At 32.8% G+C, this 17,033-nt stretch overlaps 3 protein-coding genes and 1 long non-coding RNA gene across 4 annotated transcripts; 2 read left to right on the plus strand and 2 right to left on the minus strand.

The window, feature by feature from the left end:
* Positions 1 to 1,036: 1,036 nt before the first annotated feature.
* On the plus strand, positions 1,037 to 4,073 carry LOC134229623 (uncharacterized). Its single transcript, XR_009984213.1, has 4 exons — positions 1,037 to 1,215; positions 2,132 to 2,307; positions 2,768 to 2,817; positions 3,203 to 4,073. It is a non-coding gene; the product is annotated as an uncharacterized LOC134229623 (long non-coding RNA).
* A 4,063-nt stretch (positions 4,074 to 8,136) lies between these two features.
* LOC134229630 (uncharacterized) lies at positions 8,137 to 10,488 on the plus strand. The gene is made up of 4 exons (XM_062711376.1): positions 8,137 to 8,600; positions 8,809 to 8,933; positions 9,081 to 9,249; positions 9,353 to 10,488. The coding sequence occupies exons 2-4, from the start codon at positions 8,845 to 8,847 to the stop codon at positions 10,379 to 10,381; spliced, it is 1,287 nt and encodes a 428-aa protein (XP_062567360.1). The 5' UTR covers positions 8,137 to 8,600; positions 8,809 to 8,844; the 3' UTR covers positions 10,382 to 10,488.
* Positions 10,489 to 11,048: 560 nt separating this feature from the next.
* On the minus strand, positions 11,049 to 13,275 carry LOC134229631 (uncharacterized). Its single transcript, XM_062711377.1, has 3 exons — positions 12,826 to 13,275; positions 12,331 to 12,487; positions 11,049 to 12,231 (listed from the first exon to the last, which is right to left on the minus strand). The coding sequence occupies exon 3, from the start codon at positions 12,100 to 12,102 to the stop codon at positions 11,080 to 11,082; it is 1,023 nt and encodes a 340-aa protein (XP_062567361.1). The 5' UTR covers positions 12,103 to 12,231; positions 12,331 to 12,487; positions 12,826 to 13,275; the 3' UTR covers positions 11,049 to 11,079.
* On the minus strand, positions 12,327 to 13,141 carry LOC134229627 (bifunctional 3'-5' exonuclease/ATP-dependent helicase WRN-like). Its single transcript, XM_062711372.1, has 2 exons — positions 12,826 to 13,141; positions 12,327 to 12,487 (listed from the first exon to the last, which is right to left on the minus strand). Exons 1-2 carry the CDS (start codon positions 13,139 to 13,141, stop codon positions 12,327 to 12,329), a joined length of 477 nt encoding a protein of 158 aa, XP_062567356.1.
* Positions 13,276 to 17,033: the final 3,758 nt, after the last annotated feature.

Genomic DNA, 17,033 nt, shown 5'->3' on the forward strand with positions numbered 1-17,033 from the left:
CAGAAAAGCTTGTTCAAAAAGTAAATGGGTCATCGCAGAAATTAAGTGTACGCGTAACACAGAAAAGAGTAATAAATCTGACTCCAAACGCAAGAAATAAACGAGCCAGCCTGATAAGCTCCCCAGGTAATGAAAAATATTATCATAAATCATTATAAACATGAAGGAAAAATTCATTTAAGGCCTAACATGTACACATTTTTTGGTTGAAAAAATTGAAATAAATAATGAAAGTGGACACAAATTGATCATCTGTCACTGATTTTACAAAATGTTGTTTTCAGTGAAATAAATTGGCCTAGAGAAAAAATAAAATTATCTTCGCTTTTGGCACACATCTGTACATGCATTGTATGTATACAGTGTGCGCCAAAAGGACTAGCCCGATGCCCGAACACTAGTAAAAATTCGATCGGGCTAGTAGAATGTAGGTCAGCACTAGCCCGATCGGTCTAGTGAAAAGTTGCATGCATTTTACATTTATTTGTTGATAAATCTTTAAAAGTAATAAAATAAGTATAAGAATTCTTATTGTTTCCTTTCTTTTTACATGTGCGTGGGTTTCTTTTGTTTAAGCGTGTCGAGAACTTTCGGCAATCGGTCTTCTCTGTACAGTTTGGGTTTATAAAATACACATCAGCATTTACTTCCGGTTATGGCTGCGTTATGTCTATCATAATCAATATGAATTTCGACTGGTTTAAGCGAGACAATAAAGAAACAAAGAGCCCACAGAATGTGACAGAAGTTAAAAAGAAATATGAAGTAAAAAGGATTCATAGTTATGTATTCATATATAGTAAAGTATGTGGGCTAGCAAAATCTGATTCGGGCTAGTAATTGTTCTTCATTACTAGCCCGATTGGGCTAGTGCTGAAAAAAGTTTTTCGCGCACACTGTGTATAATGAGGTTACATGCATAAAATGTAACATTGTTTCATTTTTTTTAATGCAGGGGGAATAGCAAACACAGAAAGGAAAAAAGATCATACTAATGTGGCATGTCGGTTAAACTTTCAAAACTGTACTGATCTAAATAGACCCTATCAAGGTTATTGGCCGCCATCTTGGACTGGGGGCAAACATTGGGGGCTGACGTCACAAAAACAATGGCCGAATCGAGCTCCGCAGCTGACGATGCAGCGAATATAATCGCCGCGTATAATTTACCTGCGTCGTAACAAGTGTACCTAGGTGTGCAGAAGAGACCCCAAGGTAATGTTTTTTGACTGTAAACAATTATTTTAGCGCTGATTTACACTTTAATGACGTAAGTTGCATATTTACTCAAGGCTGTCAGAACCACGTGGCCGACGGAAACGCTTCCTGTACTTCGGAGGTCGGTCATGTTTTGCATTGCCCTGGCTATATGCGGCATATTTCAGTACTGTAATTTTTGTGGTCTTAGGTGGAGATGATTTGGATGCTAGGCAATTTTTTTCCGAAGGCCTGAGACAAAATTTCAATTTTTTATAGAGCTTTGAAATCGGCCAAAGGGGGGTGAGATATCGAAAAAATATAATACATCGGTATAAGATGAGTTCTAATGAACAATATCCAAGATTGAACATTATTTTTAATTAATATAATTAATATAATATGAATATATTATATTTTGTTTGTTATACATATAAATTAAGAGTCATTGATTCATTACACCTTCACTGTACTTTACTAATTTAATACTAGTCATTCATGGTTTAGTATTGACATTGTTTATACATGTACAGAAACTCTTGCATGTACAAGGTTGTCAAGAAATATGAAAGATATAAAGACACCTTGAAAAAAGTATTTTTCCCATGAAAATATTTTTTTTTCATCACTGCAATTTTATTGCTATAGCTATTTGCAGAAAAATTTAAAATTGAGTGATATATAGATATATTTTAAAATACACTGTACATAAATATAGCAAATATTTTACATGCATAAAATAAGGTATGACTATCCTCAAATTCATGTTCAGTAAATTAAACAAGGAGAAATAAAATAAATAAATAAAAGAAATAAAATGGAAACCAAAAGGATTTTAATATTGATTCATGTATAGTTATTCCAGAAAAAATATCCATGGTGCATGCATATGATGCAAAATTGTGCAATTTTACACAATTTAATATTATTGTAGAAGAGAGGATGTCCTAGAAACACCTGGAGGCTTGACTCGAAGTCAGAGTTAAAAACACAGGTCTGGATATGACAAGGCAGGATGCAGCTAAAGCAGCTCCAAATCGAGTTCGTTGGAGGACTGTCGTCGATGGCCTATGTTCCTCATAGAACGACAGGCCGAAGTAAGTACATGAAGTAAGTAGCAGGACGTACATGTCATTGTGCTTTCAAACTATGTTATTTGAATATTAAACAAATTAGTTTTGAAATTAAAGTGAATCCCTGTGTAAATACAATTGTATTCAAATTAAAAAAAAAAAGGAATTTAAAGGTTTGAAAATAAAAATGATGCATTTTTTGTTCCATCTGTTATAAAAAGCCCATGAAATTGGATCAAAAAGTAGATAAATATAGTAGCATTGTGACATAATACCACCAAATTACAAACATAAATAATTCGTAATATGCTACGATCTTCCTCAAATTTGCAAAGCAAATCTTTATTTGGTAAATATTTAGTTTTAGAAATGAATATTTACAATATATGAATCTTACTTAACAGCAATGATTTTAAAAATTATCAAAGATATTTCGTTAGGAAATTATCAAATTTTTATAATTATACATGATTACATGTACCTATCTATTTTTTCAGAAGAGTGCTCTTTCAACACTGCATGGCAATATAAACAGTATATGCCTTAAGTAAGTTTTAACTCTACGTATTTCAAATTTAAAGGAGATCAAGTTGTTTAGCTTTATTGCAATTTTTGCTTTGAAATGCAGTTATATTGAATGATTGAATGACTCATCTTGAGAAAGATGTCGAGAAACGTGTGAAATGTGCTGCAGGTTTTTGAAACTGTTTAATAAATCAAGGCTATTTCTAATGATTTGAAACCACTTGTAGATTCAAAATGCATTTATATTTATTATTATAATCATTTTATAAAATTATACTTAATTATCATAAATGATAGTCTCTGTGCTATTTCTGTTATAACAGATTTCTATCTGATAAAATCATAGATATTAAACTCTGAAGAATATTGGTCCTACTCCTTTGAAATGTATAATCTCCTCATTACAGATTTTGAAGAATCCTCAATTCAAATCCAGACTGCGGCAGCCCTACCATGTAGCTGTTGGACTCGTATGGGATAACAATAATCAAAAGTCACGATATCCACGCATGGATTTTATCTCATCTTGATTAAATGTAGAGAAATCATATACAGTCTATTTTGTGATAGAAACTGAAAGAGAGAGGGCTTTACATTGTCCTTTTGAATTTGCTAGGACATTTTTTATGAACTTTAGAATACCGCTCATGTACATATTTTTGTTGAAAGATAAAGTACACTTATTAACATCAAAATACTGATTAGGCCATTCCAATTTTTTTTTATGTTTAGTGTCTGCGTGCGCCTTGGTTTTTGACACCCCATGTCAGAAAAAACAAACAGAATTGGGAGTTCGAAAATTGATTATTCAGGTCAAAATTTTTGATTTCCAGCAATATCTCTGAATATTTGTATAATACATGTATATCATTATTGGAATAGTTTTAGTATTTAATGCCTTGATTTTGCTGAAGAAAATAACTTTCTTTATGAAAAATAGATAAATGAAATCCTATCTTTTGAATTACGTCATTTATATTACTATAAAATATGTGTTTTATTTTTTTTGTACCTGTGTGTTTTTAGCGAATAGGTAGCTAGGTTTTTGAAAGATGGACGGACACTAAAGAGATAAAAAACTTGGAATGGCCTTAGCTTCAACTAAATATTAAGGATTTACATTTCCCATGGATATTTTAATTTTACAAATTTGACCAAAATGTTTGCAGACTGACATATTTCTTGAACAAATTATACATGTTATATTACAACTATTTGAAATACAATGCAAATACCTATCGTACTTACTTTATTATATGCAATGTCTTTGCATATATTTGCATGTATACTCAGAAAAATCAAATGAATGTTTTTTTTTCAAAGTTGTTACAATAACAGCTGTTTAAAAGGAAAGAAAAAAAAATTGACATGATATTAAAACTTGTATTTTTATTTCAGCTTGTAAAAATACATGTAATAATCATAATAAATAATAAAATTGTACATGTATGTAAAATTGTTTTCAATTGAGAATACTTGACTCTCTTTAGCACGTGATCCTTGGGATGTCATGTGCTATATATATGAATGTGATTTACCCACATTTTAAAATTGAGCCCTAGATCTAGCTTCCAGGTCTGTTGAAGAAATTTCAGGGTGATGAAGGAAGAGGGCCGGGATCAACTGAAAACTAATGTTTTGACAAACAAAAACAATGTTCATATTGATAAGTGGGGGACACGACAACTGTATTGATAAGCTTTTTGTATTGTGTGCTGTGTATATATTGTATCCATTGGAATTGAGGGGTACACGCGGTAACACCACAATCCACATATGGTTTCTTTCATGTCTGTTTCATAAATTGCTAAACATTATACAGTGATCCATTGACGAGTGAATCAAAGAATCTAATTTCACTAAATTTGTAAATTTTTTTTTCATACACAGTTTTTTAGGGGAGGGGGAGAGTAGGGGATTGTTGTACAATGATCATACAAAAAGGAAATTTAGGAATTCTTTGTTTTTTTTTTCTGCTGAATGCAATTTTTTCACTTATTGTCGGACTAATTGATAAAGATACTGTGTTATTTTTCCTTGTTTTTTTTTCTTCAATCATAAGGATAGTTTGACTATATTCAAAATGCATATGCTTGAGAAAGAGTAGGATACCTGCTTAAATTTTTTCATGAGGAATATTAGCCAGATATTTTGTCTACAGTACTTCTGTGACCTTTCTCTCAATTGAATTATATATTTCTGCGCAGCTATACAATCACTGAGATTTCATATACAGTGTATGTATAAGTAATGAAAATAAACATAGGATGTATAAATTCTATTTTTATACCCCATCCAAAGGAGAGAGGGAATACTGTTTTACCCGTGTGTGCCAGTCAGTCTGTCTGTCCAAAACAAATTTTTGGTTGCAGTTTTCTCAGCAACTACTCATCACAGATGCTTGAAAGTTTAGCACATTCTTTGCTGAGGCATGCCATTTGGTTGGATTTCATTTTTCTATGAATCGGATGTCAACTTCCTATTGATCCATGCATCTGCCTGTAACTGTAACTTCAGTTTATTAATATAATATTGTATATTCACATCAGAGCAGGGGTTTGATTGGTGAGCATTGGCTCACAGACTTCTTGTTAGATGTGCATGAAATAGAAAAAGGGAAGTCGGATTGTATTGTTACAAAAATATACACAAGTGATGGATGAAATATCATATCAACAAAATGAAGTCCTAAACAAAGGAAAGGTCTTCAATACATGTACATGTGTACATGTATTTGGATTCTTGTATCATATCTGGCAAACTAACATTTTTTTATGTTTTAATAAATGTTCATGATGAAATTTATTATTAGATAACCAGGTATCGAATCAGAGACTTTGCATCACTAGTCAGAAGCTTTAACTGTTGAAGTACTTTCAATGTCAATACACAGTCTAAATCTTATATATAGCTTTAGAAGTCCCAAAAATTGTAAATAGCATTGTTAACCTTATTTTAAAATGATTTTAAAAGTTAAGCAGAATTTTACACACACAGTGCACATGACACAGACAATTTTTTTTGTTTGATTAAAATTATTTTTTAAAAACTACTGTTTAAATAAATTTGTATAATTATTTACTTTGAAGTTGCAATTTTGATATTGATATACACATGCAACATATTTTTAAATCATTCTATAATATTACACATAGTTAATATTTAATTAATTAAAACATATTTAAAGTTGTCTCAATAAAATAGCTAAAAACGTTATGTTAAAATAATTTTTTTTTTAAATATATTGGTCTATTTACAGATGTTTTATGGGCTTTTATTCATTCAGTACTTCTCAATATTCTCAGTTGGATCCGCCCGCGTTAGTGGTATAGATATAAAAGAAATTAATTTTTAAAAAATCATCAAAGTAAAAAATAAAATGTAAATGAGTGTTTTTATGCTTAAACCTTCTTTTGTTTTGATTTTCACAAATATTTTATGCTTAAATTGTAAGAAGATGATAGATAGTAGCGTAACATAAACACTCTATCTCCGCACGTTTTACATGGTGCATGTTGTAATATTGCAGTTCATTTAAGGTAAATAAACACCAATTATTAAAGAAAATGTTCTTTTTTAGAATAAAATATGTTGCTTACAATACGTATACATTCAGTTTCAAATGACAATGACTGTGAAGCGATCGCTAGACGAAAATTGATGCGGTGCTTCTGCATCAGCTGCCATTGTTTACGTTAGCTACGATGTCGCGTGATGCCCCCAATCCAAGATGGCGTCCAATAACCTTGAAAGGGTCTATTATCCTTTGGATGAGAGTTTTCAAGATAATGTTCCTCTCACATTGGACAAAGAAGTGCAGTGTTGTTTGCCTTCTCCATTACCCCAAAAAACATCTAATAAACGAAGAGAAAACCGAATGTACAAAAGCATTGAAGTAAAAGAAAGAGTATCACATATAGTAGGAAGCTTGCTGGCTGGAAGTATAAGAAAAGCTACAAAACTGATGTTGAGAAGTGATGATGTTATTACAAGGGAAGAATCTATAAAGGGTGTGTGTGATGTTGTAAGCAAAACGTCAAAAGATATGCTTCAATGTAAAAAAGATGCTTTTCAGAAGACCTCTGAGGAAGATCTACTTCAATTCGACATCTGCCAATTAGCACGATTACTTCAAAACTCTACTCCCCTTGTGTGGAATGTACTTAAAACTATAGCCTTCAGCAATGGAAAAGTGTATGACACAGTAAAGGTTGTAACTGCAGCATTTGTGTTGCTAAACTCCAGATCAAAGTATCTTAATAAACTTCAGCATCTGGTTGCCATATCTATGTACAACAGCCAATTACAGAAAGAAGGTTTTGATATTTTATGCAAACTTGGATTATCAGTCAGCCATTCCAGTGTTCATAGAACATTAACCAAAGCACAGTCCACTATAGACAGAACAATGGAGCAGCTAAAAAACTCTGTTGAAAACAACAAAAAATTACAACAGTTTGTTCAAAATGAAGACAGAAATTTGCAGTTGATGGATCATGACTATTTACCAAGCAGTACCCCTTCTGTCTCAGGCAACAAATTTGACCATGAATACTGTAATGTAAACCCATGTGTTGAATTTTCACCAGGATACAGGTTCAATTTTGACAACCTAGATTTCCTAATTAAAGTTCGTGATATGACAGAAGATCATCAAAATCAGTCTAGGCATTATGTGCAAATGCTGGCTGTAAAAGATCGGGTCAATTGTGAACATCTTCCAAATGATGAACCCATTGGTAACTTGTTGAACATTGACAATTGTCAATTTCTGCCAACAGCAGCTGATAACGACAGTTTAAGAAATGATCTCATACATGTTATTTCTCTTATTCTGACTGAGAATGTGAAAGCTTTTGAAGTTTTTAAGGATGTTTACCCCCAAAATTTCACTCATGAATATTCTGATGTTGTTGATGAGAAGTCTGTTGTGGTATGAATGCATAAATATATGCATGTTGTTGAATTAGGAAATATATGCATGAAGTTATGTTTTTCACAAAGTTTTCTACATTATCAAGATCATCAACTGAACATTTTGCTAATATTCATTGATTAAATGGAACGCAGTTTCAAAAAATATTATATAATTATATAATTACCTGTTTATGTAGAAAATTTTCATTTTTTTTTTTTTACAGATTGAAGATGATTAGTCTTAGCATATGAGAGATTCCTGTAACCTAAAACTTTCAGTTTTATTCTGGGTGACAGATTTGAAATTTAAAATATCTGTCATGCATTATACATCTGAGAGGTACATTCAACATGATCTGAAAAATTGTCTTTTGAACATGGAACCATTTGTGTCACTTTCTGAATTAATGATCTAACCTTCTTCATATTAATCAAAACAACACAAAGTACATGAACTAATTTGTGCAGTGTTGTGTGGTAATTCACAGGAATTGATCTTAATTGAAAACTAACAGAATTAATTCATTTTATACTAATAAGTTTTTTGCATGTGATCATGATCATGTAGTTCCTTTAACCATAAATTGTCTCATGTCATCTATTAATTGTTTTATTACAAACGCATACATCTTAAATTTGCTAACACAACAATTAAATGAAATTATTTTAGCCAAAATTGATATAGCATACAGGGTAAAGTATAATATTCTATTTAATTGAGAACCCTAAAGGTCCTACATGACTATTAAAGTTTTACTGACTAATATTTTGTTGAATAACATGTTATTTTTAACATTGTATCATTGCTTTTTTGCATGTAAATGAATTTGCAGGTTGTAAGTCAAATGATGGGCATAATGAAGAATATTTAAAACTTGCGAAAGAACTGTAAGTTTATAAGATACATGTATATATTAATTATGTTCTTGAATTTTAAGCAAAATGTGATAAATAAATCCTTAGGGTAAAAAAAATTCTTTTGTTACAACAAGTTTGAATATCTATACAGATAAATAAGTTGTTCTCTTTGATTGTCAATCCTGTCCATAGTAATTTTCTTGTTTTGTATACATGCTATTTAAATTTATGTCTTTAGCTACCACTGGGTATACTGGAAAAGAGTGAAAATAAAATGAATGACATGGTGGAGATCTTGGAGTATTTGCACCAATACGTACCATTTTCAAGAAGTGAAGAGGAATTGGAAAATATTGAAATCCGGTTAGTTTGTAATTGTGCATTTATGTTAGCAAACATGAGACTACATTTTTATATTATGCTTAAAACTTACAGTAAAGAAAGTTTCTTTCATCGGTGTATAAAAATATTGCCAGTATAATATTTTAATGTTATTACATATTAAAATAGAGAAGAAAAATCTGCAATGAGAACAATTCCACTTGGTGGGGATCAGCTTTCTTGTGAAAGAGTAAGGGGAGCCCATATGGTACGGTTAGATAGTGACACACCTGAGGAAAGACTTGAAGGGTGCATGAGTATGATAGAAGACTTTCATGAAAAGATGAACTTTATCCAGGTTTGAATGATTGATAATGATTATATAAAACATGAAACTCATACAATTAAACATGTGTTTTATATTTTATAACATTAAATATTTTTCATGATATATATTTTAGATGCTGATGGACAAATTTTACAGTGTAGACAGTGCCAGAGAAGTAGGAACATTATACCAACTTAAATGCTTAATAAACAGAAGAAATGTTACCAAAAGTGTGTCAAAAGATTATCATGCAATTGGTGCATTTGTAGATTTGGCCTGTGAAGGTCATGTTATTGCGGCAGCGTTAAACTTTTTTGGTATGACTGACATGAATAGTCAATGCATAAGAATTCCAAATGGAATTCACTTAGCGGATATGCCTCTAAAAAAGCGAACACTAAAACACATGATTGGAGAATTAGTGGATGAACTCCTCCTAAACAAAATATCCCAAAGCATCGAAAGGCTTGAGAATGAAGATGATGCAACAGATGGTCACGGTCACCAACAAGATGGTGTATTTAACTATGCAACGAATTTTCTGAAATTTTCCTTACTGAGGAAAATCTGTGTGATGGCCACCAGAAGTGGTGATGGAAACAGGGTAATTCGCCATTGGAAATATGCAATGCTTTTGTACCACACAGCTCACAAAGTCAAGTACAGATTAGAAGCTTTTCTCCTCCAGGCTGGTATAATGGCACTATATACACCTCGAATGAAGCATCAAATAATTTGGAACAGATTCATTAATTTGAGTGGGGGCAAAGGAAAAAATCTTGATGGTGACTATGTCATGGAACTTTTGAACAAATACGCTAAGTCACGTGTAAAATTGGTCAATCAAAATCACTCCCCAGAACTAGTGAAACGTATTGGAAAGACCATGATGTTCTGCCATGATGTAAACCATCACCTAGAGAAGCAAATTCAAGGTGCACCGGTTTCAAGAAAACATGTGTCACAAGATTCAACAGGTGATTTACAGAAAGTGGTGAGAGAATTGCAAAATGCAGATGTCTTCACAGTTACACCAAACAGGCACCATGCATCATTTCAGCATGAGAAATCTGACATTTTCAATGACTTTGATGTCAAGGAATTCCACAAGTGGCTAACTGTTAAGAAAAAAGAATATGCCATTGGGAAAAAAGCTTTCTAGTAATTCAGTCTGCATGAATTTAAATGAAATACAATAAAATACACTAATAACATTACGAAGTTTCAAGGATGACAATTTTGCTTTAATACTTAAGTAATTCATTATACATGTATCTGTTAGCTTTACAGAATGGTTAAAACCCATGTAGGGAAAGAAAATCACTTGGCTATAAGTTTCAATTAATTATAATCATGTCTGCCATAATTGTGTTTTATTGTATAAATATTAAATGTATATGACTTTTACTACAATGTTTAGTCCAATAAATAAATATATATGACTTATTTTTATGCCCCTTTCGAAGAATTAAGGGAGGGCATATTGCTTTGCTGCTGTCTGTCAGTCCATTTAGTTTCCGTTCATTTTCTTAACAACCGTTACCCACACTGAAATGAAATTTGGTATATCAGATTAATATCTAAATCAAGTTCTGTTTTGGGTACAATTACACCATTTTTGTCAGAGGTATGCCCCTTGCACTTAGAAATATTCCATTTATTTGCAGTTTCTGTCCATTTTCTTTGCAGAACTTGCACACACTGAAATGAAATTTGGTTTACAGATCTATCAGCTGAATATCTAAGTCAACTTTTGTTTTGGGTATGATTGCACCATTTTTGATCGAATTATGTCCAAATGGATTTGGAAAAATTCCTGTTTGGGGGAGGGGGCATATGTATTTTACAAACATCTCTCGTTTATTTCTCTTCAACACCAAGAACATCTTCAACAATATTCAGGAGATTTCGTGCCAGTTCTTCATCATATACATACTCTGTTAAGATGTCTTCAATTGCAAAAATATAATGAACATTTGAAACAATATCCTCAATAACTTTTTCACTTAAGCCAGTTAATAATCCAATGTTTAGAATTGATGTATTAATATTGAGATCAGATACCATTTTTCTTCTTAATTCCTCTATTTTTCGTTTGATGGACAATCTTTGGGTGTGGGTTACGGTTCGGAATGTGCGATTTTCAGATTCAGCCAGTGCCTGTACCATGTCTTTATCTTCAATAATGAGGCATGATGGGTGTAAATCAGGACACGCTGAGCATGAACATGAAGACTTGCATATGTCACAGCATGTGTGCACATCCTCAACACAGGTGGTGTTTTCCGGGGTAAAATGCTGGACCAAGAACTTTCTTCTGCATGACTGTGTAGTACAAAAAGTTTTACAATTCTCATCTGTTGCAGTTTTGCTGATGTCTGTTGGATGGTAGTATATAACAGACAGAGATTGAAGTCCATCTCTTCCTGCTCGGCCACTTTGCTGCATGTATGACTGAAATGTATGTGGTGCACCCCAGTGTACTACTACTCTAACATCTGGAATATTAACCCCCATCCCAAATGCAGTGGTTGCAATTATAACACGTATTGTACTGTCTTGTTTTGGGAATGTTTCGATAATGATTTTCTTATTTTTTGGTGCAGTAGAATGATGATACATTGCATAATAACAATTTCTTGCAGATGGAGTTCCTCTGTATGAATTTTCAACACCAAGATTTTCTTTTAAATAAAGGAAAAGAATTCCACAAGTCTTAATATTCCTACAGTATATAATGCATTTTTCAGTTTCATGTTTTAGCTCCTGGATTTTTGAACACAACCAGTAAAAAGTGTCTTGAACTGTATTAGGAGCCCGGATTGAAACATGCGTTATGTTTGGTCGGTCACAGCTGGTAATGACTAATTCATAATCTCTCATGCAAAGGATTTCTGCAATATTTTTTCTTGTTTTTGGAGTTGCAGTTGCTGTAAGGGCTAAAATGTTGCTTTTGGAAAAATACTTCTCAATTCTCCAATCCTAGAAAAATCGGTTCTGAACTGGTCTCCCCTGTTGATAAAATGTGTGTTAAATTTAATGATGTTTGACAACATGATAGCTGCTTGATTCTTGATTCATAAAAAACTATTATTCTCTAATATGACTCACCATTGTTCCACACAGTGGCACTCATCAATCACAATGGATTGCACAAACTTCTGATATGGTGAAGATGTCAGCAACCCTCTCCATGTACCACTAAAATAAGCTTCTGGGCTCATAAGAACGATAGGGAATTTGCCTTCCTGAATGTGTTCCAATGTGTCTAAAATGACCAAAAAATATATTTCCAAAATATCTGATGCCATAAACAAGGACCTATTATCTGTTATAAACAAGTCAAAACGCTTTTAATGTGTCAACAGTGGACATGAATCATATTTGAGAGTAAATAAGCATATACTGTCGAACATTCTTTCATAAATTTCGTTTTTTTAATTCAGCAAGTGATAAGAAAGTGTATACTGTAACATTCAGACTGATTATTTTATCATCCGCAAACTCCTACACCTGTATACACACTGTGTGTACCGGATGACTAATGACCTATTTAAATTATTTGGTTGATCTAACCTAGTGTAATGCCATAAGTTATATACAAACCTCTGTCATGCTCCTCTCCGAGGAAAATAGACTCCACGCTGTATTTTTTCAAGTTAGCAACTTGGTCTTTTATTAGAGAAACAAGCGGCGAAATGACAAGAACTATGGCACACTGTAAATTATCTTCAACTTCAAGCATCAATTTCGGTAAAATAGCGTATAACAATGACTTCCCATAACCCGTAGGTAGCACTGCAAATACGTCCAACCTATTTGCTAATTTCTCCAGGCATACTTTCTGTAATGTTTTCAAAGGAAATTCGATTCTAAGATCAGCCAAAACTCTGGCGATCTTGCTGTCAAACGTTTCTGCCATTATTTTGGTTCAACCAATCACAGGCTTTATCAAATTCTGGATAAGCCTCGTTCTGAAGTAAAAATATTTATAGTGGAATGCTCCTAGACGTTTGGTGTGAGACCACGCATCGATGCAACAAACGTGTAGGTGACCTAGACTACAGATCTGTAGCGTTATGTATGGCACGCCAAATTCACAAAAATGAGATAAACCTAGTTTCACAATTGACAAACTAGGTTTATCGACTGTAAGCTATAGTTTACAACCGTAAACTATAGTTAACGATTCGTTACGTATAGTTTACATCTGTAAAACCATATTTAACGGTCGTTAACTATAGTTTACGAATGCTTATCTAAGTTTATCTGTCTGAATAAAGCGTTAACAATAGATTTTGTTGATAAACATAGATTAACGTTTGTAAACTATAGTTTACAGTCGTAAACTATAGTTAAGAGTTGTTAATCATAGTTTCACAAATCGTGAAACTATATTTATCAGATCGTTAACTATAGTAAACGGTTTTTAAACTATAGTTTACAAATTATGAAACTGTATTTATCAGATAATCTATGTTTAGCAATCGCAAATGATAGTTTTCGGTGTTAAGTATAGTTTACGGTTGTGAATCATAGATTATCGCAAAGTTTACAGATGTAAAATATAGATTAATGTTGTTAACTATAGTTTACAGACCGTAAACTATAGTTTACAACCGATAAACCTAGTTTATCGATTGTGAAACTATGATTATCTTATTTTTGTGAATTTGGCGTGCCATAGTTATGGTTTAATATAGTAATCTTCACATTATGGTCAAGACTACTATATACAAGAGGCCCATGGGCCATATCGCCTACCTGATAAACTTTGGCCATGTTGTTCTTTAACAGACCCCCCCCCCCCGTTTTGTAATACAAATGGCGACCACGCCCTACCCCAGGGGTCATGATTTTGGATAATTTAGAATTTACACTACTCCAAGATTCACATAAGTTTCAGCTTTTCTGGCCCAATGGTTTTTGAGAAGATTTTTCCATGTATGTTTCTGTGTAAAACTTGGATTCCCTTTTGTGGCCCCGCCCTAGCCCAGGGGTCATGATTTGAAAAATTAAGAATCTACACTACCCCAGGATGCTTCCAGATAAGTTTGAGCTTATCTGGCTCAGTGGTTCTTGAGAAGAAAATTTTTAAAGTTTTTTCCTATGTATTTCTATGTAAAACTTGGTTTTCCTATTGTGGCCCGCCCTTTCCCCGGGTTTAATGATTATTACAATTTAGAATCTACACTACCCCAGGATGCTTCCACATAAGTTTGAGCTTTTCTGGCTCAGTGGTTCTTGAGAAGATTTTTTAATGACCCCACCCTATCTTTGTATTTTCTCGATTATCTCCTCTTGAAAAAAGGGACTTGGCCCTTGATTTTTACAATTCAATTTCCCCTTCGCCCAAGGATGCCTTGTACCAAGTTTGGTCAAAATTGGCCCAGTGGTTTCTGAGAAGAAGTTGAAAATGTGAAAAGTTTACATACGGACGGACGACAAACAACGGGTGATCAGAAAAGCTCACTTGAGCCTTCAGCTCAGGTGAGCTTATAACCATAACGCTACAGATCGATCTGCAGTTACTTTTATTCTTGATAATTTTCAACAATAACTGAAGTGCTTTTTTTAATCAACAAAGTAATCCATTAAGATAATATTAAAATAGCAAGGGCAGATCAAGGACAGAATATAGCATTTTGCTGCAGTGTAATATTGAACCTTAGAGTATTATTGCATTGAAAAGTTCCTCAAAGTTAGAGGAATATTCTCCCTTCCTCCAAACAAACAAATTTTGATACTAAGTTACTAGCTTTTTATAGGCTTAATGTTTCTGTTCTTTCATAGATTGATCCTAATACTACTAATACTACTAATACATGTATGTAATACTGGGGCTTAAAAAATCGTATCGCTTTTATATCTATTGGTCTCGATGCATTCAGGGGCGTAGCCAGGGTACCTTTAATGTGGACGCCTGAATAGGCAGGGGGGTTGGGGCCTGCCGTAAGGCCCCCAATGGGTCCAGGGCGAAGCCCTTGTGGGGGTCGAGGGGGCGAAGCCCCCGTGAACTGGTGAATTTTTGACGATTTCGATGTGCATTTTTGACCCTCCTAAAAGCATTTTTTCTTGCGCTTTTTCAGTTTGTTACGCAGCCACATTTGAGATCGATTCTTTTCTTGTAATGTACAAAATGCGGATTAAAACTCAAGAATGAGATATACATGTAATCTGTTCAAATACGCTATAAGGTTAAAAGTTTGGGGGAAATTCGTTACAGAATGCAAATTACGTAATCCTCTCTCTCTTTCTCTCCGCCTCTCTCTCTTTCTTTTTTATTTTTTAAGGTTTTTTTTTTTTGCAAAATGATGTGGACGTTTTTTGCGTACAAACGTACGCCTGGCTACGCGTCTGTGCATCATTCTTATAATTTTTATATTTAATATAATTTTCGCATTCTGTTAAAGTTATATGCAAGAGATGGAGATTTGTATAAAAATGATATTGTTTCAGTACAAGAAAGTTAAAATAAACAACTGAAAATAAATTTTCTCATTCTGTTGAAAACAAAACAGAAATACAATGTATTTATAATTTAAACACTATCGCTATTTTCGCTACTGGAATTTTTTTTATTTATATATTCTCTAAATTAACTTATTTATTTTACACTTTCATCACAAATCAAAAACTAAATAAATGTAATTTTCAGAGCTTGAATGCAAAAATTCTCCATCACACTGAAACTGCATTGAAGCTTGGATACGACACGCCGATAAAATAAATAAATAAATAAATGTAGTTATGTGTAATTTTGGAGCTTGCATGTACTAATTTGAATTAGTTATCACTTTGTAACATATTTGTTAGCTTGGGTCATTAAATTTTCTGTCTGATGTTTTCAATGTAAATTAAGTAATTATCATTATCATCAGTATCCTAACGCCGTCAGTTAAACATTAATTTCGTCATTAAATAATTAAGATGTTTCAACACTGAAGAAAATATGCTTCATTAAAATGGATATCTTTTATAAATAACTAATTTTCAAAATATGAAAAATAAAAAAATAAATAAATAAATAAACTAATGCATTTATTAACTCTATTTCGTAAGAATGAATTAAAGAAAGCTTGAATATTATAATAAATCTTTGATGCAAACACAGTGTTTATGCAAAAATATTATTTAAATGCATGATGAAAAAAAATAAATAACCTATAGCTATTATTAAATTCTAACTGTAAGAATTGATTATGATTTAAATTTGCATATAAAATATACATAATTGAATAACATTTGTTTTTTTTTCCTTTGAAATTTACAAGAAACAAGAGGCCCAGGGGCCACATCGCTCACCTGAGCAATTGGATAGGAAAAATCACATATCAGATCAGAACTGAAAGTTTGCTGAAGGGGGGGGGCTTTAATTTTAACCCCCAGGGGGTCATGATTTGAACATACTTGAATCTACGCTACCTGAGGATGATTCCCTATAAATATCACTAAGCATGGCTTTAAAGTACTAGTACTTGAAAACAAGATTTTAAAAGGTTTCCATAGATATTCCTGTGTAAAACTTTTATCGGCCATTTTGGCCCCACCCTACCCCCGGGGGTCATGATTTGAACAAACTTGAATCTACGCTACTTGAGGATGATTCCCTATAAATATCACTAAGCATGGCTTTAAAGTACTTGAAAACAAGATTTTAAAAGGTTTCCCTGGATATTCCTATGTAAAACTTTTATCGGCCATTTTGGCCCCGCCCTACCCCTGGGGGTCATGACTTGAACAAACTTGAATCTACACTACCCGAGGATGATTCCACATGAGTTTCATTTTTTCTGTCTCAATGGTTCTTCAGA

The sequence above is a fragment of the Saccostrea cucullata genome, unplaced genomic scaffold (assembly GCF_032062105.1).
Source record: "Saccostrea cucullata isolate Sc308-1 unplaced genomic scaffold, CSIRO_AGI_Scuc_v1 ctg1326, whole genome shotgun sequence".
Lineage (NCBI taxonomy): Eukaryota > Metazoa > Mollusca > Bivalvia > Ostreida > Ostreidae > Saccostrea > Saccostrea cuccullata.

Bases quoted from the DNA above. Each gene is read 5' to 3' on its own strand.
- LOC134229631 (XM_062711377.1), bottom strand. From the start codon at position 12,102: ATGAGAGATTATGAATTAGTCATTACCAGCTGTGACCGACCAAACATA.
- LOC134229630 (XM_062711376.1), top strand. From the start codon at position 8,845: ATGAATGACATGGTGGAGATCTTGGAGTATTTGCACCAATACGTACCA. The intron at 8,934-9,080 runs GTTAGTTTGTAA...ATATTAAAATAG, and splicing joins TTGGAAAATATTGAAATCCG to AGAAGAAAAATCTGCAATGA. The intron at 9,250-9,352 runs GTTTGAATGATT...TATATATTTTAG, and splicing joins AAAAGATGAACTTTATCCAG to ATGCTGATGGACAAATTTTA.
- LOC134229627 (XM_062711372.1), bottom strand. From the start codon at position 13,141: ATGGCAGAAACGTTTGACAGCAAGATCGCCAGAGTTTTGGCTGATCTT. The intron at 12,488-12,825 runs GTTTGTATATAA...TGGTCATTTTAG, and splicing joins CGGAGAGGAGCATGACAGAG to ACACATTGGAACACATTCAG.